The sequence below is a fragment of the Trifolium pratense genome, linkage group LG4, assembly GCF_020283565.1.
Source record: "Trifolium pratense cultivar HEN17-A07 linkage group LG4, ARS_RC_1.1, whole genome shotgun sequence".
Lineage (NCBI taxonomy): Eukaryota > Viridiplantae > Streptophyta > Magnoliopsida > Fabales > Fabaceae > Trifolium > Trifolium pratense.
Window position 1 is genome coordinate 50,053,372 of NC_060062.1, and position 25,910 is coordinate 50,079,281.

Consider the following 25,910-nt stretch of genomic DNA (forward strand, 5'->3'; position numbering starts at 1 on the left):
GATTTTTCCAGTCAAAATCTCGGATCCGATAGTATCTCCCTGCGATTTGTTCCATGGATCATGAATAAAAAAAGAAAATTGACAAGTTTGCGAAGATAAATATCGATAAATTTTAAAGAATTTTGGTATTTTCATTTAGATCTGAAGTTGAACTTATTTGTTCTTGTGCCAAACACTGTCGAGAAAATGATCTTTTGTTTTCTTTAACAGAGTATTATTGATATGTTTTTTAGTTGGTGGTTAAAACTTATTCAACGTGTCATGCAATTATTCGTTGGGGGGTTGGTGGCATTAATATTTTGTTTGTTACCGGTTCAATGTATTCTTTTTATAAGAAATCAATTTAATAAGAATTAAATCTATGATTCAAGCCCTATTATACCCTTGGGTTGATTATTTTAATTAACCCATCTCTAATATATTTTAAGCTTGGCCCATATGCGATAATTAATGGATGATAATTAGTCATCTTTAAATAATTCCATATTTTGAAATTGCATTAGACGATTCAATTAAATTTTATGCTATATTTGGTTCATAAATATAATTAAATTTATACTTTAAAATTTGGTTATTATCCTAAACATAATTTTATTTTTTGTAAACTAATTAAACGTATCTTTTTAATATTCTTATTTAATTTATATTTATTTTAAGATTTTATATTTATTTCAGTTTTGTCCTTTTACCTTTTTTAAATTATTGATATATTAGATTTAACTATATTTAGGTAAATCTGTTAAATACCGAAAAAACAATTTTTTTCCTCTTATATTTATGTTCAGAGTGGATAATATACGTACATGTAATTGCTTATTTATTAACGATATCATTATCCGGTTTTAATTTTTATGTTCTTTGTGTGTTTGGTCATAACAAATTTTTTTGGTTTCTTGCATTAATTTGTCTATGCATAGTTTTTTTTTTACGTTTTCAAAAATCCGTGCGACGCACGGGTACTGGCTAGTTTTTTTAACAAGTACACTAAAATTACCTATAATTTATATTGTATGGTAACCAAAAAAAATATTTTATATTGTAGCACTAGGTGTAATTTTTCTTATTAAAAGAAGAAGTGTTGCTATCCTGACCGATTCCCTAATAAGTTGGATCTCTATAAGTTGACTTCAGAAACTCTCGCTTTCCATGGAGAGAGGGCCCAATAAAACTTCAAAGTCCAAACCCATATACGCATCCAATGTAAACCCTCTTTTTAGATAAGATATTTTCTCTTTAGGCCCCCATGGTTCTTTTTCATCCTCTAGATTTTACTTTTTTGTCCTTCAATAAAAACTTCGGTTTCTACGAACCGAATTTTTTTTGCCTTGAAAAAAATATTCGGTTTCTGTTAACCGAAATTTTCCTGAATTTGAACTAGAAAAAACTTCGATTTCTGCGAACCGAAGTTTTTATCAAGGGCAAAATTGGAATATTGGGGGTATAAAAGATACATGGGGGCCCGAAGAGAAAATATCTTTAGATAAAGCCTTTTATTATTATAGCTCAACAACAACTTCTTAAAAACAAAACAACAACTTGCAGATTTTGAAGCATGAATGATATTCATGTCATTTAAAATTTGTCACATTATTTATAGTTATTTTATTATTGGTGAATTCTTCGGTACACGTATTATGTGGACGTATACCGGTACACCGCGGAGGTGGCAAGCATTTAATGCATATTTTATTTCTTTATTAAATTTTCTATTTTAAACATTATTTTTTAATATTTGCAAATGTATTCTTCACATTAATATAATCATCAATCATGTTCCACAATAAATCAAAGCATATCAAATCCTTCAACCTAGTTTTTTTTTTTAACAAGATTTAAATATTTTAATTCATAAGTTATTAAAATGCGTATCCTTCAATATTTTTACCGGTTGATTAAATTCATGGGTCATATAAAATGTGTATCCTTTATGTATCCTTCGATTTTTTTTTTTGAATAATTTTTTTAATATTATTAGTTTATAAAGTTTAATATTTATTTATCGTTTAACCATACATTTACTTTTTTTACAAAAAAAAAATTATAATTTTAATATGTGTATATATTTTATTGTAATACTATTAATTTTTAGTGGTTCGTAATATTTTATAGGGTTAAATAAGTTTTTAGCCTCTGCAAAATTATTAAATTTAATTTTTCATCTTCATAAAAAAATATCATATTTTCATCCCTACTAAATTTGTATACATGCAATTATAGTGATGTTGTTAAGTTGATGTGTATTTATGATTATTTTGCAAATATGTACAGAACATTATAAGAAGTTTGTCCAAAAATAAGGAGCTCAAATTTTGATTTTTAGGTCAAAATATTTGCTACCTTTATCTTGATATTTTGATATAGAAAATTCATATTTAATTCATACTCGTTTTGAAAAATACTAAAGTTTTGCAATGAACTTTTTATATTGTTCTATTCTAGACATACTTGATTTGTCGAAATTTAAATTCATAAGTTATTGTTAGTCCAATTAGGTGATATTGAACGACTTGATTAACAAAAATTGAATTCCTTATTAAAAGTAAGTATAATTAGGTAGGTTTACACGTGAAATATGTTTCAAGTTGAAGGGTTTGACGAAGAAATTTGGATTTCTTTAGTCACAATCGACATTATTAGTTGAGGCTTAGCAGTCATTTCTTATAAACTGAATTTCTTAAGTCATAGTTAATCTAAGTAGTTGAGGTTTAATTTGGTTAAATTGAACAGTCAAATTGACAATATTTGATCTCTCTAGTTCCTTTCAGTCTAGTTGGCTGTGACTTAACAATCCTTTCATAATAATTAGATTTTTTTTGAGTAATAGTTAGTCCAACAATATGAGATTAAATCGTCAGATTGTTGAAATTCAACTTCTTAAGTGTTTATTATCCCAATTAGGTCAAGTTGAACATATTGACTGATGAGATGAATTCCCTTAGTCATATGCAATAAAACAAACTTGACTAGTATGCCTAAACAAATGAATACTATTTTCATATGTTGGAAGCGACCTCGAGAGGGTTGGGTCAAGCTCACTGAGCTTTTGTGTGTGCCATCAAGTTCAGTTAACCTTTTAGGGTGTGGAGGTCTTCTCTGAGATATAGTAGCAGGGTTTGTCTAGTTAGTTATGCCTGCAAGCTTGGAACTTGTAACGCGCTCAATGCGGAAATGTGGGGCATGTATATTGGTATGGATTTGGCTGTGAGACAAGGAATTACGCACCTTCAAGTTGATAGTGACTCAAAGGTGCTAGTCGACATGGTAACATGAAATTGCACCATTAAAGGAAACATTTCTACCTTGGTTTGGCATATTCGTGATCTAAAAAATATGAACTGGCAGGTTCATATAAACCATACTTGGCGTGAAGGAAACACATCGGCGGATTGACTAGCTAACTTTAGTCTATCTTTAAACTCTTTTGATTTGCATGTTTTAGAGGCTCCCCATAGAGATCTTTAGAGACTCCTTTTTTATGACATATTCGGCTCTTGCATGCCTCGGAAAGTTCCTTTAACTTTCTATAATGTGTACTTTTGTAAAATGTGCGCTTTTGCTAAGAATGATCCATTCTGCGAACTGTATTACAGAACAGAAGAGGGTACCTAGTGCCTTAATAATATGATATTTGAAGTTCTTTCTCTTTAAACAACGTGATATTTGAAGATATGACACAGATTATTATGAATATGACTTTGTTTGAGTTCTTTATGCTTTTCATGAGCCAGAAATTATATCTGTCAGCATTTACTTTTTCTCAGGCGTTTTTATTAGTATAGAACCAATAGTAACCACTCACACTCACTGTCTTGTTCATACTGCATAGGCCTCAAAATTCAAGGTTTAGATGGCATATTAGCTATGCATAATTTCAGCAATGGTGATAGCAAAAATTGTTTGTGATGCCTTTTGTTTTGTTTCCAGGAAGAATCATATGACCTTCCTTCTTTGTCTTTACATGTCAAATCAGAAGGCAATGTACTTGGATGCTGAATTTTTCATTGATCAAGGAAAGACAAGTTTTGAAGGAAAATAGAGTTTACAAGTTTTGGCATAATGCATTCATAATGAATTTGGATGGTGTCAATTTTTAGCTCAAAAGTAAACTAGTAGTTTTTTCGTAAATAAAAAAAAAGTAAAATTAGTAGTTGACCCCCACACTAAGGGTCTCTCAAATCCATAAGACACTGGAGCAATCTTTCAGAGGTGTTTTGAATTATTTACACAAGCTTTGATGCTAGTTTTGTTAGGCCACAATAGAACGGTGTGGCTCACAACCTAGCCAAGACAACATGTCTCATTACTAGAAGCATTACAAGAAAAGCGTCTGATACAATATCGATTAACAAAAATCAACCTACACTAATACAAGATCAATGACTACATTAACAGCACACCAGCTCAGCATGGTGAATTATGCAGCCATGAGAATCATGATCACATAGCAACATCATTAGCATCTCTACCATTATCCATGTTTGCTTCAAAATTGGTAATCTTTATGAATTAGATGTCTACTTTATACTCGTTAATCCTGATGTGTTTGTTGTCTGCACCACAGAAAATTGTTTATCACTAAATCAACAATGTGACTTAATAAGAGAGTATGCAAATAACAAGGATCAACTATCATAACTTTCTGCAAGTTTCAAAATTTACAGTATCATTGATTCAACCATTATAATTTTGATAAGCTAGGCGTGTAGAATTGATTCAACCATTATAATTAAAGACTTTTTTTCTTTGAAAACACTAACGTTTTCTTTTGGATAAAGCACTCATTAACATTAGCAAACTCAAGCAACAAAAGAGAAATTAAAATAAAATCTACATCAACGCATCCAGACACACGTAACATAACACCATTTTAAAACTTTCGATAAAATGGACAATCAAAATCAACAGCAGCAAAATGATCAATGAGATTTCACAACAGCTACTTTTCTAAACCCTAAAATGACATTCAGATAGGTTTTTTTATTCCTTCTAAACATTGGAATTCAAAAGGAATTACTGAATTAAAAACATGAAACATAATTTTGATGATGTAACTACACATACTTCAATTTACTAAACTAGGCGCGTATACTGTGATACTATCAAATACAGTTGCGATCACATTTATAAGAAAGAGGTAAGGTGTCGAATACTCACTCAAAGGTCGGTGGTGGCGGCGAACTCAGGTTACAGCGGCAACACGATGGTGGTTCGGCGTGAAAACTCGTGTGATTTTGGTGAGAGCATGTGATGCGGCGGATCTCCCCTTTACCAAGCCAATGAAACTAAGAAGAGAGAAGAAGACCAATTTCCCAAACTTTGAAAAATCCTAAAAATAGAAGATTCAAGAACAGAGAATTAAGACAAGAAAACCGTAAAAAGTGGCGGTGAAAGAAGAACGATGCTGTGGAGAGAGGCGGCATCGTCGGGATGAAGCCAAAATTGAAGGTATGAGAACAGAGACACACAAGAGAAATGTTTCAAGAGAGTAATTTACCATAACATGTTTTAAGATCTTAAAATTACAATAATTTTTATGAGTGTCATTTTGAAATTTTTGTAAATTAAAAGAGTAATTTAGAAAACTTATATTTAAATAAGTATTGAAATGACATGTTAAATTATCATTACACGTGAACCAATTAAAATTATACACCTCAGCGGTGTACCGGTACACGTCCACATAATACGTGTACCGGAGTGTTCACCTTTATTATTTTATATTAATTTGAATTTGAATAATGTAGTGAATTTTGCGTTCACAAATTTATCTTTTTTACTTCTAATCATGTTGAATTTATGTTTATATATTTGATTATCAATATCAATTTAAATGAATGAATAAATATTAAAGTTTTAGTATAAAAACAATAATCCTATATCACATATGCATCTTAGAACACATGAAATTTTAACAAAAATGTCTATATAGGCATCTGCTAATTTTTTAAGCTTTTAATATATGTTCTGTTAGTGTAAATTAATTTTTTATGACTATTGGTCATACATCCATTTTTAGATCATTTCAATTTAGTTTAGGTAGAGGTTTTTATCACAGTTTAGTAGTTAGTTGCATACAATTAGAGATTGCTTGTAATTGAAGAAAGGAGCAGAATTTTAGTAGTTTTTGGACCTGTTAAATGCATGGGGTGCTTTTGAAGAGTTGATGATCCTATTTCATTCTGTTGTTTGCGCCTGGCCGCATTTGAGGAATTTTTTAATAAATGTGAGGCGCTTTTTGCCCAATCTCTGACTGCCACGTATTTAAGAAAGAAAAGCGCGGGGCTCTTAGGGTTAGGGCCATGTGTGGGAAGGCACATGATCTGATCCATCTCTAGATCTATAAATAGAGCTCTTGGCAATAGGGTTGGGGTTCCGAATTTTGCTTGAAATTTGAAGATTATCTCATAGTTGAAGATTGGATTTTTCTCCATGGAAACAAGATTGAAGTCTTCATTCATTCCTAATCATATGTATTCATCTCTTAATTCTATAGCAATTTCGGTTCCAATTATGAGTAGCTTAATTCTCATAAGATTATGTCTCTAGATGAGTTTAATTTGATACTACTTGAACCTATGTAATTTTTTAGTACTGTTTCAATGAATTGCGAAGTTAGTATTATTCCATTATGTCTTGTTTTTAATGTATTGATCTCGAGCATCATCTCACTATGAAATATATGTTTAACTGAACCATCATGAGTCCATTTGCAAGTACAAAATGAATTCAAAGTAAAACAGTATCAGTATGTAGTTAAACTGACAACACACAACAAAATAATTTACCTTGGAGATTTTTGAGATCATCATCTAATATGATCTTTCTTCACGGGTTGGTGAATCGAATATCCTCTATTCTACTCTTCTGTTTGAATACATGGATTCCACTTTCTATAAGCATTGAGTGATTGTTTGCATCCGTATACATAATCTCTACGTGGTTCCATTCGTTGTTTAAAAGTGCTTCATCTAAATTATCTTCAAACTTCATCTTTTGAAGATCAAAAATATATGTATGATCTGGTTCAATCGACAAACAAGGTTCACCGTATTCATCTGTGTCCCTAGAGTCAAGGTCACGTTTATTGCCATTGATGATCACGGTAGGATAAATTGAAGATGTGACAAACATCGAATCGGGAACAAGACAAAGAGCTATAGCAGGAAACTTGTTACGAAACCAAAAAGAAATTGACCCTCTGCTACTACAGTGCTCGAACCAATCTGGAATTCTAGATCCCGGCAACTTAAACATGGTACTTCCAGCTTCATGCAATTCCTATTAAAAGTTCATATATCAACTTTTAGAATTTTATCATATAATTGAATTATTTTCATATAAATTATTAAAATAAATAATAATAATAATAATAATAATAATAATAATAATAATAATAATAATAATAATAATAATACCTGATTCAGTAACATTTCTGTAGAGGTCAAAGATTTACACAATCGTGCAGAAAATATTTCCAAGTTTGGCGGTATTCCTCTAACTTCTCGAAGATACTGACAATAATCCAAACAAAGATTCCTTAACAAATGACATTCTTTAATTCCTTCGGGAAGAATTGTGAAATTATTACCCGATAAGTCTAACTCTTTCACATTTCTAAACCATATGAGACCTGTTTGAAAAAAGTCATTTGATAGTTTGCATAATGGGAGACGAAGACATTCTACATTCGAAGACAGCGTTGAAATAATTCTTTGTTCACTCTTAGATTGCTTTGGCAATATCCACCCTTCTAATTTCCAAGCAATAATCTCAACCAAATTTGGCATCATGAAAAAGTTACTTGGCAAACTAAACGTTCCACAATAACGTAGTTGTAATGTTTGAAGATGAGTAAGATTTTGGAATGAACATGGCAATTCTATTATTGGAGTTTCTTCCAGCACAAGTTCCGTTAAATTTTCCATCTTCCCCAGTATTTGCGGAAAGTTCTCGAGGTTCAGGCAAAATGAAAGATCAAGTTGCTCAAGGGACATCAATTTGATAGGTGGAAATCTTCTAAGCTTACTACAGCCTCTGGCACTCAAGACTTTAAGTTTATCGAATAACCCGACAGATTCGTGAATTGTAATTAAACTCTTACAATTTATAAATGAAATTTCTTCTAAATTTAAGAGAGAAGACACATCAGGTATTTCAGTCAAACAAGCTGCCTCATCAAAATTCAAAATCTTAATATTCAAGAACTTCTGCAAAAAAAAAAAAAAAAGAAGAAAGAAAGAAATTATAATCAAATAATGTTAAAAGTGAATTTATAAATTTATATACTGAAGAAATGAAATTATTACACTTACTTTCAATGAGTCAGCCAACTTTAGTGATGTTATGCAACTTTTTGGTAAGTTCAATATGGCAAGTTTCTTTGGATGAAAATCATGTGGTAAATATTCTGAAGGATATCCTTCCCATTCGACTACTCTTAAACTATTTGGAAGATACTTGGGTCCTTTGGAAAAATGGCCACCTTTGATAACGAGAGTTTTGAGATTTTTCATCTTCTTGAAGGCTGATTCATCCAATTCTACCTCATAGTTTTTACACATCAGATATATGGTTTTAATCGCACTAGTTCCCTTTTAACATAAAAAAGAATAAATGATCAATCATACTTGCATTACAGATCTATATGCATTATATTCAACACATGTATTCGAAAAAATGTACATGTAATATAGGAAAAATATAAAAACAAATGTGATGCGAGATTTTATTAGTTTAAAAAAGCACAATTTAAGGTTATAGAAGTAAAATAAACTATCCACATCAATCATACTCACTGTATTGTCTTCTAAAACTTGAATTATATCTTCATGAAACCATAAACGACTACGTTTTCCAGGGTCGTCTGGTGATTCCAATCGAACAATTTCTTTAGCCATGTCTTCTATCAAGTCATGCACACTGAATCCACCAAACCAATTAATCTTTATGAGAGATTTTTCAACCAATACTCCAATATGATATTTCATGCAAGCATCATAATGAACATGAAGCATCTTTTCTACACTTGTCAATGTATGTTTTGTTCCTGTATAGAAACAAGCTATGTCAAGAAAAACACTTTGTTCATCTTCCTCCAAAGCATCAAAACTTACTTTGAGTATATTTTGGATCTCTTTATTAGGAATGATTTCATATCGATGTAATGCAGATTCCCATTCTTGTATATTCTTTCCAAATAAATTGGAACCCATTACTGTTAAAGCCAATGGAAGTCCCGAAGCATAGGCTACTACGCGTTTCATGACATCCAAGTAACTAGGATGAAATTTCTCTGCTTTAAAAGCTTTCCAAGTAAGCAATTGAAGAGCATCTTTCTCATCTAACACATTTAATTCATATGTTCTGTTAACCCCATGACTTTCAAACAAATGTTTGTCTCGACTTGTAATAATAACTCTGCTTCCGGAACCAAGCCAATCAGACCCTCCAACCAAGGCCTCCAGTTGTTCTATTTTGTCAACATCATCTAAAATCAAAAGAACTTTTTTCTGCTGGAGTCTATGTTTTATTATTGAAATTCCTTGTTTGACACTTGATAACTTAATTTTCTTCTCTCCAAGTGTTTCAGAAAGAAGAATCTTTTGGAGATGTTGTAACCCGTGTTTGTTTGAATTTTCTCTCACATTTTCAAGAAAACACAAAGCTTCAAATTGGTCGGCAATCATGTTATAAACCGCAATAGAAAGTGTAGTTTTCCCTATTCCTCCAATTCCATGGATGCCGATCATTTTGACCTCATCATCAGACCCAGCATCAAGAAGTGAATTTATTTCTAGCATTCGAGGCTTAAGTCCAACCGGGTAGTCAGCCACGGGTAAAGCCATACGGTTGATTTTCTTGGAAACATGTTCAACAATCTTTCCAATAAACTCATATTCATATCCATCCCTACCAAATCAAAGCAAGTTTGTGTGAGTCTTAGTAAAGTATTTCCTCAACTCCACAATGAGTGTTATGTTTGTTCATTTCACATATATTATAAAAACACTATAAATAAAAGAAATAGAATAATAATTTTACCAAATTGTACTTATTAAGAATTCAGCATTGATGTATTCACCATTATCATAAGTGTCTTGAGAGTGATACACATATAGTATTATAATAATTTGTAGTGCTGCTTCGGGATTTGTTGGAGGGTGATTAGTTGGGATTGGTATCTTGAAGCAGGGGTACGTTCTTGGCTAAGTCCGCGTATGAGGTGCTATCAAGGGAGGTATTCTTGGAGGAAAACCTTGGGACGGTGTAGAAGATTGTGTTTCAAGAATGGTCCTTCGAGTTAGTTTCGTCAACAGGTGTGTTGGTTCAAGTATTGTTTGGCAGCAATGTATTGGTGTTTGTTTCTGGAATTTTTCTATCATTTTCCCTTCACTTGAAGCTGTGTATTGGTGTTTTTAGAATTTTGGAAGGCTGCTGTGCTATTTTGTTGTTTTGTTGCGTGTGTTGTTTATGCTGCTGCTGAGTTTTCAGTAGTCTCTTTGGAGCTGTTTGTATATTCTTTTGTTTTGGGGAGTTCGGGAAGATCGGAAGAAACATCGGGTCAAATGCTTCAGGGTCACAAAAGAGGAGAGACACTACATCTCCACACCAAACCTTTATTTTATTTTTTTTAGCTTACGATGGAGCTGAGGATTGAATCCAGAACCTCAGGCATACTACCCAAAAATTATTTTCATAATATGTTGGGCCTCTGAATTAACCCTTAAATATATATTTTTTGGCTTATAATTAAACTGAGGATTGAATCCATAACCTCTAGCATATTACCAAAACCCTTCACCACTGGACCAAAATTAGTGGCATGGATTAACTCTTAAATCGAACAATAGACTCTAATAACAAAAATAAAAAATAAAAAAATTAAAGAAAAGAAAAGGAGAAAAAGGCAGGTACCCAATTTTGAAATGCCAGCCAGACAAGTTAGCTACTTGTCGCAAAGCTATCTTCCATTTTGGCAAGATATCAATGAATCTCTCTGCATGCATAGCTAAAGCTTCACCGTAAGATCCTGTCTGCTTCCTCACATCAGAAGGATCCACATCATAAAAGATTGGACAAACCAATCTACCTTTCCCCTTAATGCAGTCAAGGATCTTGACAAGTTCTTGTAAGCAAAATGATGAAGATGCATAGTTTTTAGAAAGTACAATTATGGCAATTCTTGACTCTTCAATTGCCTCTAAAAGTGATGGTGTGATTTCATGTCCTCTTTGTAGCTCTTCATCGTCAATGAATGTGTGGATTCCTTGGTCAAGAAGTGCTTTGTAGAGATTTCCGGTAAAACCATAGCGAGTGTCTAATCCTCTAAAGCTGAGGAACACATCATAGGTGAATCCATAACTGAAGGAAGATGAAGAGGAAGATTCTGGCACTGCCATGAGAAGAAATCAAATCAAAGAAACGGATGAATAACAAAAGACATATACCGCGTGAGTTTTACTATTTAGCCAGACTTTCTTATTCTCTTTTTGATTAATGGCAATGATGAACAGAAATGTTCATAAGAAAACACATCATATCAGTACGGATGAAAATTTTCGACCACAAAAATTATCAAATGTATTTATTGCAAAGAGATATTTTTATCGGTGGGGCTAGTAAATAGTTTGTGTAATTATTTTTACTAAAGAAATATATTTCAAAATTATTTTTTTGTCCGGTAGCAATTTCAATTTTTTTTTTTAACCAAACAAACTTAATTCATATTATTAACTAATAAATGTTCAATACATAAGGGAATAATTTCAAATCTATGAAAAATAGCCCAAACATTGGCCGCCCTAGCAAGAGTATAAGCAACCAAATTCGCTTCTTTCCTAACAAACTTAACCTCAAAGTTTACATAAGAAGATGACATAAGAAGAAGAATGTCGTTAACAAGTAAACTAAATTCTGAATTGCCCCGTTTTCTCGAATGGATAGCGTCAACCAACAGTTTTGAGTCACTTTCAAATTGAACTCGCTCAAATCCACGATGGATGGCCTCTTTCATAGCATGTAAAAGTGTCAATGCTTCGCCTTCCACTATGGAATAAACAGGCTGCTGTCATTGGGTCAAGCCAGCCACAAAATGTCCATCGGTATAACGAAAGCAAAGACCCATAGAAGTAACACTGGACCCAACTACAAACGCAGCATCAACATTACATTTTATTCATCTCACTCCTGGTTTTTCCCACCGAACCGGCCTAGGATCCTCAACAGGAACAACATTATGACACTGCAGTTGGTGGACAGTAAACCACTCATTCCAGACGACGAACGTCGTGCTTCCATCTTGGCTAGGGGACTTAATATTGTCATTCCAGATCTTGTCGTTTCGATTATGCCAAATGCACCAAAATAACGATGCAACCCGTCCTATCATTGCACTGTCCTCGATTCTGCACATTCGAAATACCCTGTCTACGGCAGTCCCATGCTGGTAAGCTGCATTGTGCAGCAACTGCGACAGGCCTACGACCGACCAACATTCGCGAGTTGCTACGCATCCAAAAAATACATGAATATCATCTTCGACCTCAACATTGCACACATAAGTACCTACCAACTTAAAGAGTGAATTCCATATGACAATTCCAACTTAAAGAGTGAATAAGTGACAAAAAAAAACGTACCTACCAACTGAGATAAGTTCACATGACCACTTATTTCGAACTTCTACAAAATTGACAATTATAGGACATTGTAAGAAAACTCAAAATACATAAAATTTAATGGAAAGTACCATTGTCATTTACGATGTTTCCTATTCTAATTAAAATTTTGATATATTTTTACTACCAACATTATAAAATTTGTCAAGACCGTTAATCGTGATGAATTTCAATAACAGTTAAAAATGATTTTCAATTTCTATAAAAAATATTATAGTGTTCAAAATAATATGCAAAAATATCTTTTGAAGATTTTTAATTTAAGTATATTTTTAATTTATATTTACAATAATATATTTTGCAATCTAAATCAATGTGCATAGGAGTTATAATGAAAGAAGTGAAAGATGATCTATATGATATAAATTTTTGATCCAACGATGAATTTTGTAAAGTTTGTATTCATTATAATATGTTATTCGTGAATTGGCATGCACCACTTGAATCACACTTTCATGTTAGACAAAACTCGTAACTAAAAGATCATTCAAAAAAGGTAAAAGAAAGAGACAAAAAATGGTTATGAAAGAAGAAGTAGATGCTTAATTAGATGATGCACTGGCGGATCTTGCCAAAAAAATTAGAGCATCCACAATGGAGCTCCTCATTTTTTAATACTTAAGTGACGCCCATGTATACACATCACTCATTTATAATTTTTTAATCATACTACTTAATAAGCAATCAACCCCTCCAACACAACACCTCTTAAAAAAGTTCTAAATTGGCTCCACCAATAACACATCTCACCAATAACTCTACATCATTATAAACGGGTCCCACAAAAATCATATAGGTACTATTGCTTATTGTAGAACCAATACCTATTAGGTACTCATTTCTGTTTTGCTCCAATGAAAGTACCTATTAAGTACTGATTCTTACGAAATAAGTACTCACCATTGGAGATGGTGTGCAGTAATACGAAAAAACATATCAAAATAAATTAAAAAATGGAGCATTTGAGAGTTCAACCCACAACATGAGCGCTAGAAAAAAGTTTAAGTTGTAGCCAACCACTACACTCAGGGACGGATCCAAGAATCTATAAAACGGGTGGCCGGAATAACTAAATAATAAATATTAAATAAATAATAATTATAATAGTATTTAAATATACTCAATAAAAAATAAAAATATATCACATTGTTTATCTAAATTGTAGACGACATTGCTCTATATCATAAAATTTATCAACAACTGAATTTGTATTAAATTTTTTAGCAATTCTTCTCTCGATGTAAGTAATCACATAATTAGTTTGAAATTCATTTTCTATCTTGTTTCTCAACCTATTTTTCACAATCTTCATAGCAGAAAATAATCTCTCACTTGTAGCAAACAATCAGAACTAACTTAATTGAATTTAGACTTTAGTAGTGTATAATATATATTATCAAAATATTTTAAAGTAAATTGTTACGATTACTATGTTGTGGGTACATGTTTTGCACCAAACGGTAGTTATTAATCTTTAAGCACGTCTCTCAAATATCAATTTATGTGTACATATGTATCAAGAACAAGTATATGAAGAAAAAAAATACGACAAGAGGGGGGGCCTTAGCCCCTACTTGCACCCCTTATGTCCGTCCCTGACTACACTACCATAAATCTTTGGTAAATTTGAGATCAAACAATATATATATATATATATATATATATATATATATATATATATATATACCAATTAATATTGCTAAAGAAAATAAATTAATATTGCTATACAATCAATATACTTATATAATAATAAAAATAAATTTGAGAAATGCCGCGGCACCTTCCGGCCACCACTAAGACCCGCCCTGAATAATATCAAGAAATTAATATGTATGAAGGATCTTATTTAACGTATATGTGCTCTAAAAGCACGTGTTAAGAAAAATGATAGCATTTGCCATGTCTGGATCATACAAGTTAGGCCAATGTTTTCATTTTGTTACCAAAAAATTGATATTTTCATTTTAATGTACTTTGCTTCTAGCTCCTTTGTTTTTTAAGGTTGACCTTCAAGATAAACTTTACAAATTATACTTAAATGATAAAGAAACACTAATCAACTCATTTCGTTAATACACGCACTTTCTTGATAAATCCACAAAACATGCTTCCTTCATAGAGACGTCAAGACGTCGAAGCATCTTTGGAAGGACATTAATTACTCATCCGTCTCAAAATATAAGTAAAATCAGTCAAACAAACTTTTGGTTAAAAATTTGGACCAAATACATCCACTTTAGTTGATCAACTTTTACTTATATTTTGGGATGGAGGGAATACTTATTAAGGACCAGCATCACCGTATAATAATAATAATATAACAAAATATCTATTCTATGAAACCTTCTAGCATACATGGCGAACATCTAAACTATTTGGCTATTGAAAGTTTGAAACAAATATTTTCTCTGAAGATGTAACGAGAAGATCAAAGAGAATCACTTTTCTGAACTTCGCCACAAAAAGTCCGCTAGTTTGTGATGTTAATGGGTCAAATCGCCATGTTTTTGGTATGCCGCCATCCTTGCAAGGCCAATTTCTGGCAGCATCTATCTCTGTCAACTCTGTAGATTGAAACAAAGTGTTGGTAAAACATTAGAGGAGCACACACCTAAAGCAGTGGAATTATAGTCCAATTGTAGGACATCAAGCAAATACCATCAAGATATATCATATATCATCAAAGTAAACTTAATTGTTATGCAACTAAGACACTGAGCTCAAGTTATTAATGAATTCTCTTTAGGACGGATCGTTTGTGAGAATATGAGTTCAATTTCTAGTGGGGACAATTTTTGACCAGACTTTAAACAAAAAGTTTCGGAATAATGAATGAAGATTTTTTACAAGAAAAAGAATAATACAGTACCATTTGACAATAAACAAGCACACTGATAATCGATGCCTTGCAGCATCTACCCCAGTTACAGAGCCCGAATCACCAAGAAGGTCTAGCATCATACAAAGTTTAGCACCTAAAGATCACATTTGAAGGAAAACCATTATAATTGTGACTTTGGCAAATTACAAAAATTATATATGAAGTTGCTTTTAAACTAAAAGAATCCCTTAAAAAATGTTTTTATTTAGAGTTAACAGTCTTACAAATGTTCTCCCTGAAATAAATCAAGTCTTACTCCCAAAAACACTTATTTTAGCGTTATCATAAACAATAAGAGGCCGGACTATGAAGCACAGATACCTTATCACGAACCAAATGACAGTCTATGTCTAGATGTTTCGTTCTTTCATGGGAGACAGGGTTGGAAGCTATATGAATGACACTTTCATTCTCACAATACAATACAGGAGGCCTTATACACTTGATTTTCAAATCACTCAATAGATAAAGCAGCCATTATAATTCACAAGTAGCAGATGAAAGGGCTCTATACTCTGTGTTGGGTTTTGTGTTTGGCTACATTTTGTAAAAGCCAACTTTGCCAGATGCTGGACAAAGATGCTGCAGCATCCTCGTACAGCATCCTGATGCTCTGTTTTAAGTGCAGAATTTTTTCTGTCAATCTCGTTCAAGATTTGCTTCAAATATTAATTCCAGCACGTGTGTATATGCAAGACGAGACTTACTGCACAAGAATTGTCCAAGTCGGCCTAAGGAAAGTTATTAAAAACAAAAATATAATTATATTATATTTTTGTTCGCTTTTTTTTTGTTTGGTACAACACAAAACATATTTTCAATTTTAATCTAGGTTTGGCCGCAGCTGTTGCAAGGGTTTTTTTCTGCAACCCTAGCTTGCCCATCAAGACATTGAAGACTATAAATATGTGAAGCCTCAAGCTATTATTTTCATGTATTTTCTAAACCGTGTATTACTAAAGCGTGAGTTTTTTTTTTAAGGTTTAGTGTGTCCTTTTTGTGAGCCTTTCTTGTATCGTTTTGATGCAAGTTTAGGACTGTGTTTGTGTTGTTTATTGTAAGCTACTCCTAAGCTTTGAAGCACGGAGTTAGTGTGTGTGATTCACTCATAAGCTTTTAAGCAAGAGTGTGGTCTAGTTTTTAGGAGAGTGTCTCCATCCTGATTATTATTATTGACAGCAACATGGTATGTGTTGTTAGAGGGAATTTGGGACGGGGTCTCATTATCTAAGAGGTTCTTAGATAGGATTGCATTGGTAGTGTCTAGGTGATAAGTCAAGTACCGGGTGTTGGTCGAGGGCTTTGAACTAGAGCTATTATAGTGGATTCATTCCTGGATTGGTATCCCCCAGAGTAGGTGACGTTGCACTGAACTGGGTTAACAATTTCCTGTCTTATTTATTGTTCTGCAATTTATTTATTTATTTACTGTGTTCTGCGACTGTCTTGCTGCAACGTGTGCTATAGCATCTTGTGCAGCATTGTGTTCACTGCGTGCCAGATTTCAATTGGCATCAGAGCAGGCACCCTTTCTGGTTATAGGGTGAGCTCCAGGGAAAATGTCTGGCAACATTGAAAAGGAAGGAGGGCTTGTAAGCAGACCACCGCTTCTAGTTGGTGTCTCCAACTATGATTATTGGAAATCACGCATGATTGCTTTCCTAAAATCTATGGATAGCAAAACTTGGAAGGCTGTTCTGAAAGGATGGGACCCCCCTGTGGTCATTGACAAGGATGGAAAGCCAACACTTGAACTAAAAGCTGAGGAGGACTGGTCTAAAGAAGAGGATGAGCTTGCTTTGGGAAACTCAAAAGCATTATATGCATTATACAATGGGGTAGATAAGCACATCTTCAAACTAATCAAGCAATGTGTCTCAGCAAAGGAAGCTTGGAAGATTCTTGAAACTGTTCATGAAGGTACCCCTCAGGTAAAAATGTCTAAATTACAGATTCTTACTACTCAGTTTGAAAATTTACGTATGAAGGAGGAGGAAACAATTCAAGATTTTCATATGACTATTCTAGACTATGATAATCAATTTGATGCTTTGGGGGAGAAAATTCCCGAAGAAAAGTTAGTAAGAAAAATGCTTAGATCACTTCCAAAGAAATTTGATATGAAAGTCACAGCTATAGAAGAAGCCAAAAACATATCTCAGATGAAGCTGGATGAACTGGTTGGATCACTCCAAACTTATGAAAGTGTTGCAAATGGAAGAAGTGAAAAAAAAAATAATAAGAGCATTGCTTTCTCATCCAAAAATAATGAAGAAGAACTGGAGGATGAAGAAGAATCTAATGAGAGTATCTCTGAGGCCATGGTGTTATTGGGAAAACAATTCAACAAAGTTCTGAAACGAATGGATAAAAGACCCAGATCTAATTTCAAAAACAATGCTCCAGGCACTATGCACAGCAATGAAAATCAAGGAAAACCAAAAGGTGATGAAAAATCGAACTTAAACAGAAACATTCGATGTCATGAATGTGAAGGATATGGTCACATCAGACCTGAGTGTCCAACATATCAGAAGAGAGCAAAGAAAGGGCTGACTGTCAGTTGGTCTGAGGACGATGACTCAGAAGATGATACAGCATCTGTAACTGCTAAACATATCTCAGTCTTAACAGGTACTGTTACATCTGATACAGAATCTGATGATGGAGAGGTAACCTATGAAGAGCTTGCTGCATCCTACAAGGAACTTTGTCTTAAAAGTGAAGAAATCTGCAGGGTTATTGAGAAACAAAAGGTAACCATCAATGAGTTAAAAGCAGAAAAATCTGAGAATATCTCAAAAATAGAGGAACTTCAAAAGAAGGTAAATTTTCTATCCTCTGATCTTGAGATCTGTAGGGTTATTGAGAAACAAAAGGTAACCATCAATGAGTTAAAAGCAGAAAAGTTTGAGAATACCTCAAAGATGGAGGAACTTCAAAAAAAGGTAAACTATCTATCCTCTGATCTTGAAGAAGCTAAAGAAGTCATTGAAAAATTAAATACTGACATTTGGCGGCTGAGAAAATTCTCTGACATGTTGTATAAAGATGATGAGCATCTTGACAAACTTCATAAGGCTGATGGACAACTGGAGGAAATCTTAGAGAAAAATGTTCGAAAGCCTAGAAATATTGGGCTTAGCTATGAAAATGTCAACAAATTCAAAAATTACAGTCCTAACCTCATGTACATGGAGCCTAAAGAAACTCAAAAGCAAAGGATGCCTTATCAGAAGCCGCAGCATCATCAGCAGCATCCCATGTCAAGAAATAGAAGAAAGCACCATGCTTGGAGATGTCATTACTGTGGTAGAAAAGGGCACATAAGGCCTTACTGCTACAAGCTATATGGGTACCCTAACAGACGTCCTCAACACAAACCTGTTTCCACAACTGCTCCTACTCAACAAGAATGGAAACCTAAAGGAGAAAATGAGAAGAAAAGTGATACAATTCAACCTGAAGAAGAGATTACTGCTCTGATTGCTCACACATCACTTAGAGCTTCATCAAGGGAAGACTGGTATTTCGATAGTGGCTGTTCAAGACACATGACCGGAATAAGTAAATTTCTTGTTGGAATAAAGTCTTATTCAGCTAGCTTTGTTACCTTTGGTGATGGTGCAAAAGGAGAAATTGTTGGGATAGGGGAGCTCAGAAGTAATAGCTTGCCTAAACTAAACAATGTGCTGTTAGTAAGAGGATTGACTGCAAATTTGATAAGTATTAGTCAACTATGCGACCAAGGAATGAAAGTAAACTTCACCAAATCTGAATGTCTGGTTACAAATGACGAAGGTGAGATTTTGATGAAAGGTGTCAGATCAAAAGACAACTGCTATCTATGGGTTCCCCAAGAAGAAGCAAATATGTCAACATGCTTAATCACTAAAGAAGATGAAGTAAAACTATGGCACCAAAAGCTTGGTCATCTTAATCTAAGAAGCATGAAGAAAGCAATATCTAAAGAAGCCATCAGAGGACTGCCAAATCTCAAAATTGAAGAAGGTAGTATATGTGGAGATTGTCAGATTGGAAAGCAAACCAAGATGCCACATCCAAAGCTGCAGCATCTTACCACTACCAGAGTTCTTGAACTTCTACACATGGACTTGATGGGTCCTATGCAAACTGAAAGCCTGGGAGGTAAAAGGTACGCATATGTTGTTGTTGATGACTTTTCTAGATACACCTGGATAAATTTTATTAGAAAGAAATCAGAAACCTTTGATGTGTTCAAAGATCTATGTACTCAACTTCAAAGGGAGAAAAACAATGTGGTATTAAGGATCAGAAGTGATCATGGTAAGGAGTTTGAGAACTCCAGTTTCTCTGACTTCTGTGCCTCTGAAGGCATCATACATGAATTCTCATCTCCCATTACACCACAACAAAATGGTGTAGTAGAAAGGAAAAATAGAACTATACAAGAGTCTGCAAGGGTAATGTTGCATGCAAAGAAGCTTTCACATGGTTTTTGGGCAGAAGCTATGAATACTGCCTGCTATATTCATAATCGTGTCACCCTGAGATCTGGAACAACAACTACTCTGTACGAATTATGGAAGGAGAGGAAACCTACTGTTAAGCACTTCCATGTGTTTGGTAGTAAATGCTACATCTTGTCTGATAGAGAACCAAGAACCAAAATGGATCCTAAAAGTGATGAGGGCATATTCTTGGGATACTCAACAAATAGTAGAGCCTACAGAGTATATAATAATAGAACCAAAACCATGATGGAGTCTATAAATGTGGTAATAGATGACACCTCAAGTGAAACTGCTGAAGATGATGCAGAAGATGCTACAGCATCTATAACAGGTGATGTAGATTGTGAAACTACTAATGAATCAAAGAATGATACAGAGGTTACTGCATCTGAACAAATCTCTGCTACTCCAAAGAAAGGACCTTCTACTCGTACTCAAAAGAATCATCCTACAGACCTGATTATTGGTAATCCCAATCAAGGAATTACTACTAGAAGGACACTTGACTTAGTTTCTAATGCCTGTTTTGTGTCTAAATTTGAGCCAAAAAATGTGAAGGAAGCTCTGACTGATGAGTTCTGGATAAATGTTATGCAAGAAGAGCTAAATCAGTTCAAGAGGAATGAAGTTTGGGACTTGGTTCCTAGACCTGAAAATGCAAATGTAATTGGTACAAAATGGGTCTACAAGAACAAGTCTGATGAAAGTGGAACTGTGACCAGAAACAAGGCAAGGCTGGTTGCACAAGGATACTCACAGATTGAAGGGATAGATTTTGATGAGACTTTTGCTCCGGTTGCTCGTCTTGAATCCATTAGATTACTTCTAGGAGTGGCATGCATTCTAAAATTCAAGTTATTCCAAATGGATGTGAAAAGTGCCTTCCTCAATGGGTACTTAAATGAAGAAGTATATGTGGAACAACCAAAGGGGTTTGTTGATCCAAGCTTTCCAAATCATGTTTACAAATTAAAGAAAGCTCTTTATGGATTAAAACAAGCACCTCGAGCATGGTATGAAAGATTGACTGAGTTCCTTATTAGTCAAGGCTACAGGAAAGGAGGAAATGACAAGACTCTATTTGTGAAAGAAGATCAAGGCAAATTTCTAATAGCACAAATCTATGTTGATGACATTGTATTCGGAGGAATGTCTAGTGAGATGGTACAGCATTTCGTGCAGCAAATGCAGTCTGAGTTTGAGATGAGTCTTGTAGGTGAACTAACCTACTTTCTTGGGCTCCAAGTAAAGTAGATGGAAGATACAATTTTTATCTCCCAAAGTAAGTATGCAAGAAATATAGTGAAAAAGTTTGGTATGGAAAGTGCTGCTCATAAAAGAACACCTGCAGCAACCCATTTAAAACTTACCAAAGATGAAAAGGGAGTTGATGTAGATCAAAGTCTTTACAGAAGCATGATAGGAAGCTTATTATACCTTACAGCCAGCAGGCCTGATATTACTTTTGCTGTAGGAGTATGTGCTAGGTACCAAGCTGAGCCAAAGATGAGTCATCTTGCTCAAGTGAAAAGAATTTTGAAGTATGTGAATGGTACATGTGATTATGGGATCCTGTATACTCATGGTGAGAACTCTATGCTAGTAGGATATTGTGATGCTGATTGGGCAGGTTGTGCAGATGATAGAAAAAGCACCTCAGGAGCTTGTTTCTTTTTGGGCAACAACCTTATATCCTGGTTCAGCAAGAAACAGAATTGTGTATCTTTATCTACAGCTGAAGCAGAGTACATAGCTGCTGGTAGCAGCTGCTCCCAACTATTATGGATGAAACAAATGTTGCTGGAGTACAATGTGGTACAAGATGCTATGGCATTGTACTGTGACAATCTTAGTGCCATCAATATTTCAAAGAATCCTATCCAACATAGCAGGACGAAGCATATTGATATTAGGCACCATTTTATTAGAGATCTAGTTGAAGAAGGTATAGTGACTCTTGAGCATATTTCAACTGAAGAACAATTGGCTGATATTTTTACTAAGGCTCTAGATGCGGTCCAATTTGAAAAATTGCGAGGCAAACTTGGGATTTGCCTATCTGAAGAGTTATAGCAATTATTGCAAGTGTGGCGTGCAGTTTTCTTTTCAATTTATTTAGTAATGCACGCTATTATGGGTAATGTTGAAACATCTGAAGATTTGGTAATAATTTTGTGTCTGTTGATGATAAAGATGTTTCTTGTGGTGAGAAAGTATTTGTTAGAGAAAGTTATGTGGTGTTCTCCCCTGCTGTATTTAACAAATTCTAAGGAAGGAGATGGAAAAGAAGAAGATGTTACTATTGGTGATGATATTGACCTTATGTTGGAACATGTAAAGAAGAGTGTTCCTGAGAAGGATGCTGCACATGATGCTACAACATCTGCAGCACAGGAAAATATGGAGAACATAATTGTACCTCAATCTCCAGATAATGTTATTATCCCTGATAAAGGGAAGTATTCTGATGGTAACACTGTTGTGATCTCTCAGTCTGATGAGAGTTTGAATACTTTGTCTGTGCATGATGAATCTGGTAAGAAAGATAATAATGCAGATTCCAATGTTATTGATGTGGACAATCTCACTCTTATAGAGAGGACTCCTGCTCCTAGCACTAGGAGGTTAAGATGCAATGCTGGTAAGAGTGTGCCTGTTTATGGTGTTCTTGTCAAGACTACCAAGGAAATAAAAATCCATGGTCTTAAGAGGCACTGGAGTAAAGTTACTGGACCTTCTGAGCCAAAGAAGAAAATTTTGAAAAGGAAGGTTGTTTTCTCTAGTGGTTCAAAATTTGAGGAAGACCAATATTCTACAGCATCTCCTGAAGCATCCTCAAAGAAATCTGTGAAGGAAAAGATGATCCCCCAAGATGTATCCCCTGTACCCATTGACAACATTTCCTTTCATCGTTTTGAAAATGTTGACAGGTGGAAATTTGTGATAAAAAGAAGGCTTGCCGTGGAAAGGAATTTAAGTGAAGTTTTTTTTACAATGGCAAAAGCTTGTTGATTTGATTAATGCAGCTGGATTGATGAAAACTGCAACTGGGCTCCAACTACTCATTCCAATTCTGTGGCTACAGGTTTGGCTAGGTTTATATATGTTGTAGGGACCAGATCACCTTTTGCCTTTGGTTCTTATATTCTTGATGAAACTGTTCTGCATGGTAAGTCATGTACTGTGAAGATGTCTATAGTCTTTCCTACACTGATGTGTGACATTATTCTGGATCAACATCCTGACATTTGTACTAAGGCTGGTGTTCCTAGTAAGAGAGGTTGTGATTTGTCTTTTGATTTTAGACTGTTTGAGGGTACATATGCTGCAGACTGTGCTGCATCATCTGTCAATCAGTCAAACTGATGTTTTGCCTAGGAAGCAAATGATTGTTGACCTCAAGGTGTTTTTTCAATGTCAATCCTGGTGTTCTTAATGATATTGCAGGTGGTGATATTGAGGTAGAGGAGGTGGACTCTGACGAAAGTCCTTCTATGTGACCTGCTCATGCTTTATTTGCATATCCTTTTGGATTTTAATTTGTGGGCTACGCCCTGATGCTCTCTGGTTTGTAACATGTACAATCCATGTCTTTTGGCTCTGATACTCCAGGTTTTCTATGCTCTCATGATCTGTAATATGCACTTTATAAGTTCCCATGCTCTGATACTCTCTACACTGTGTGTTTCTCTATGCTCTGATAACTCTGTGGAAGTGTGTATTTTGCTCCTACTATGTGATCCCCCTATGTTCTGACATCTGTGACTTTGTGCTACTTGGTATTCTATGGTTCTTTGCTCCTATTCTATGGTACTGACTTTATTTGTCAGAATTTGTGGCTAAAAAGGGGGAGTAAAAGTGTTTGTGTGCATGATGTGATGAAAAATGCTATAGCATCTAGTATAGCATGTTTTATGTGATATGCATGTTTTGAGGGGGAGTGAATGTTTATGCATATATTGAGGGGGAGTAGGTAGAATTTATTTTTCTACTACTTTTAATATGCATGCTTATATAGGAATTTATTTTTCCTATTCTCTGTGGCGTTACTTAAATATTACGGAGTTTATTTCTCCTATATTGAATCCACTATGTGAGAGTTTATTTCTCTCTGTCTGTACTCTGAGGCTAAGATGTGTTATGTTCCGCTGTTGCATGCCTCTGATGCTTACGTGCTAGCTATCTATTCATCTGATGAATTCTTTTACTTTCTTTCCTAGTTGTGTGCGTATGTTGACTCGAAGGAAAGTTCAAATAGCTTAGCATCGTTCTACTTTCTTTCCTAGTTGTGTGCTTATGTTGACTCGAAGGAAAGTTTAGACTGTATCTCTCTATGCACTGGCCTAAGGTTGTTTTAGCCAAAATTTGCCAAAGGGGGAGATTGTTGGGTTTTGTGTTTGGCTACATTTTGTAAAAGCCAACTTTGCCAGATGCTGGACAAAGATGCTGCAGCATCCTCGTACAGCATCCTGATGCTCTGTTTTAAGTGCAGAATTTTTTCTGTCAATCTCGTTCAAGATTTGCTTCAAATATTAATTCCAGCACGTGTGTATATGCAAGACGAGACTTACTGCACAAGAATTGTCCAAGTCGGCCTAAGGAAAGTTATTATTATATTTTTGTTCGCTTTTTTTTTGTTTGGTACAACACAAAACATATTTTCAATTTTAATCTAGGTTTGGCCGCAGCTGTTGCAAGGGTTTTTTTCTGCAACCCTAGCTTGCCCATCAAGACATTGAAGACTATAAATATGTGAAGCCTCAAGCTATTATTTTCATGTATTTTCTAAACCGTGTATTACTAAAGCGTGAGTTTTTTTTTTAAGGTTTAGTGTGTCCTTTTTGTGAGCCTTTCTTGTATCGTTTTGATGCAAGTTTAGGACTGTGTTTGTGTTGTTTATTGTAAGCTACTCCTAAGCTTTGAAGCACGGAGTTAGTGTGTGTGATTCACTCATAAGCTTTTAAGCAAGAGTGTGGTCTAGTTTTTAGGAGAGTGTCTCCATCCTGATTATTATTATTGACAGCAACATGGTATGTGTTGTTAGAGGGAATTTGGGACGGGGTCTCATTATCTAAGAGGTTCTTAGATAGGATTGCATTGGTAGTGTCTAGGTGATAAGTCAAGTACCGGGTGTTGGTCGAGGGCTTTGAACTAGAGCTATTATAGTGGATTCATTCCTGGATTGGTATCCCCCAGAGTAGGTGACGTTGCACTGAACTGGGTTAACAATTTCCTGTCTTATTTATTGTTCTGCAATTTATTTATTTATTTACTGTGTTCTGCGACTGTCTTGCTGCAACGTGTGCTATAGCATCTTGTGCAGCATTGTGTTCACTGCGTGCCAGATTTCACTCTGCTTCAGATGAAGATCTAGAGATGGTAGCTTGTTTCTTAGCTCTCCAAGATATTAATGATGTGCCAATAAAAAAACAATGTCCAGAAATTGACCTTGTGTCTAAACATCCTGCCCAGTCAGCATCTGAGTATCCTAACATTTGCAAATCTGATGATCTTCCAAACATTATCCCTTGTCCTGGATTGTTCTTTAAGTACTTTATTACTCTACAATACATGCTACATTGTAATGTGTCTCAGTGGGTGCATGCATAAACTGACTTAATTGTTGTGTGGCAAAAGTAATGTCAGGTCTAGTGGTGTTGAGATATATTAGCTTTCCAACAAGTCTTCTGTATCTGGACACATCAGTATAGGGTTTTGCTCCATCATTGTACAACTTGATGGAAGTATCAAGAGGAGTATGCTGGTTTTGAGCCTAAGAGTCCAGAATCTTTCAAGAGATCAAGACAATATTATCTCTGCGATATAGCAATTCCAGATGTAGAATGTGCAACTTCT

At 34.4% G+C, this 25,910-nt stretch overlaps 1 protein-coding gene and 1 long non-coding RNA gene across 2 annotated transcripts; both read right to left on the reverse strand.

The window, feature by feature from the left end:
* Positions 1–4,087: 4,087 nt before the first annotated feature.
* On the reverse strand, positions 4,088–11,576 carry LOC123882346 (disease resistance protein RUN1-like). Its single transcript, XM_045931195.1, has 6 exons — positions 10,915–11,576; positions 8,796–9,909; positions 8,313–8,591; positions 7,416–8,207; positions 5,155–7,278; positions 4,088–4,550 (listed from the first exon to the last, which is right to left on the reverse strand). The coding sequence occupies exons 1-5, from the start codon at positions 11,397–11,399 to the stop codon at positions 6,826–6,828; spliced, it is 3,123 nt and encodes a 1,040-aa protein (XP_045787151.1). The 5' UTR covers positions 11,400–11,576; the 3' UTR covers positions 4,088–4,550; positions 5,155–6,825.
* A 3,372-nt stretch (positions 11,577–14,948) lies between these two features.
* Positions 14,949–16,070, reverse strand: LOC123882357. Its single transcript, XR_006799790.1, has 3 exons — positions 15,880–16,070; positions 15,547–15,652; positions 14,949–15,241 (listed from the first exon to the last, which is right to left on the reverse strand). It is a non-coding gene; the product is annotated as an uncharacterized LOC123882357 (long non-coding RNA).
* Between the last annotated feature and the right edge of the window lie 9,840 nt (positions 16,071–25,910).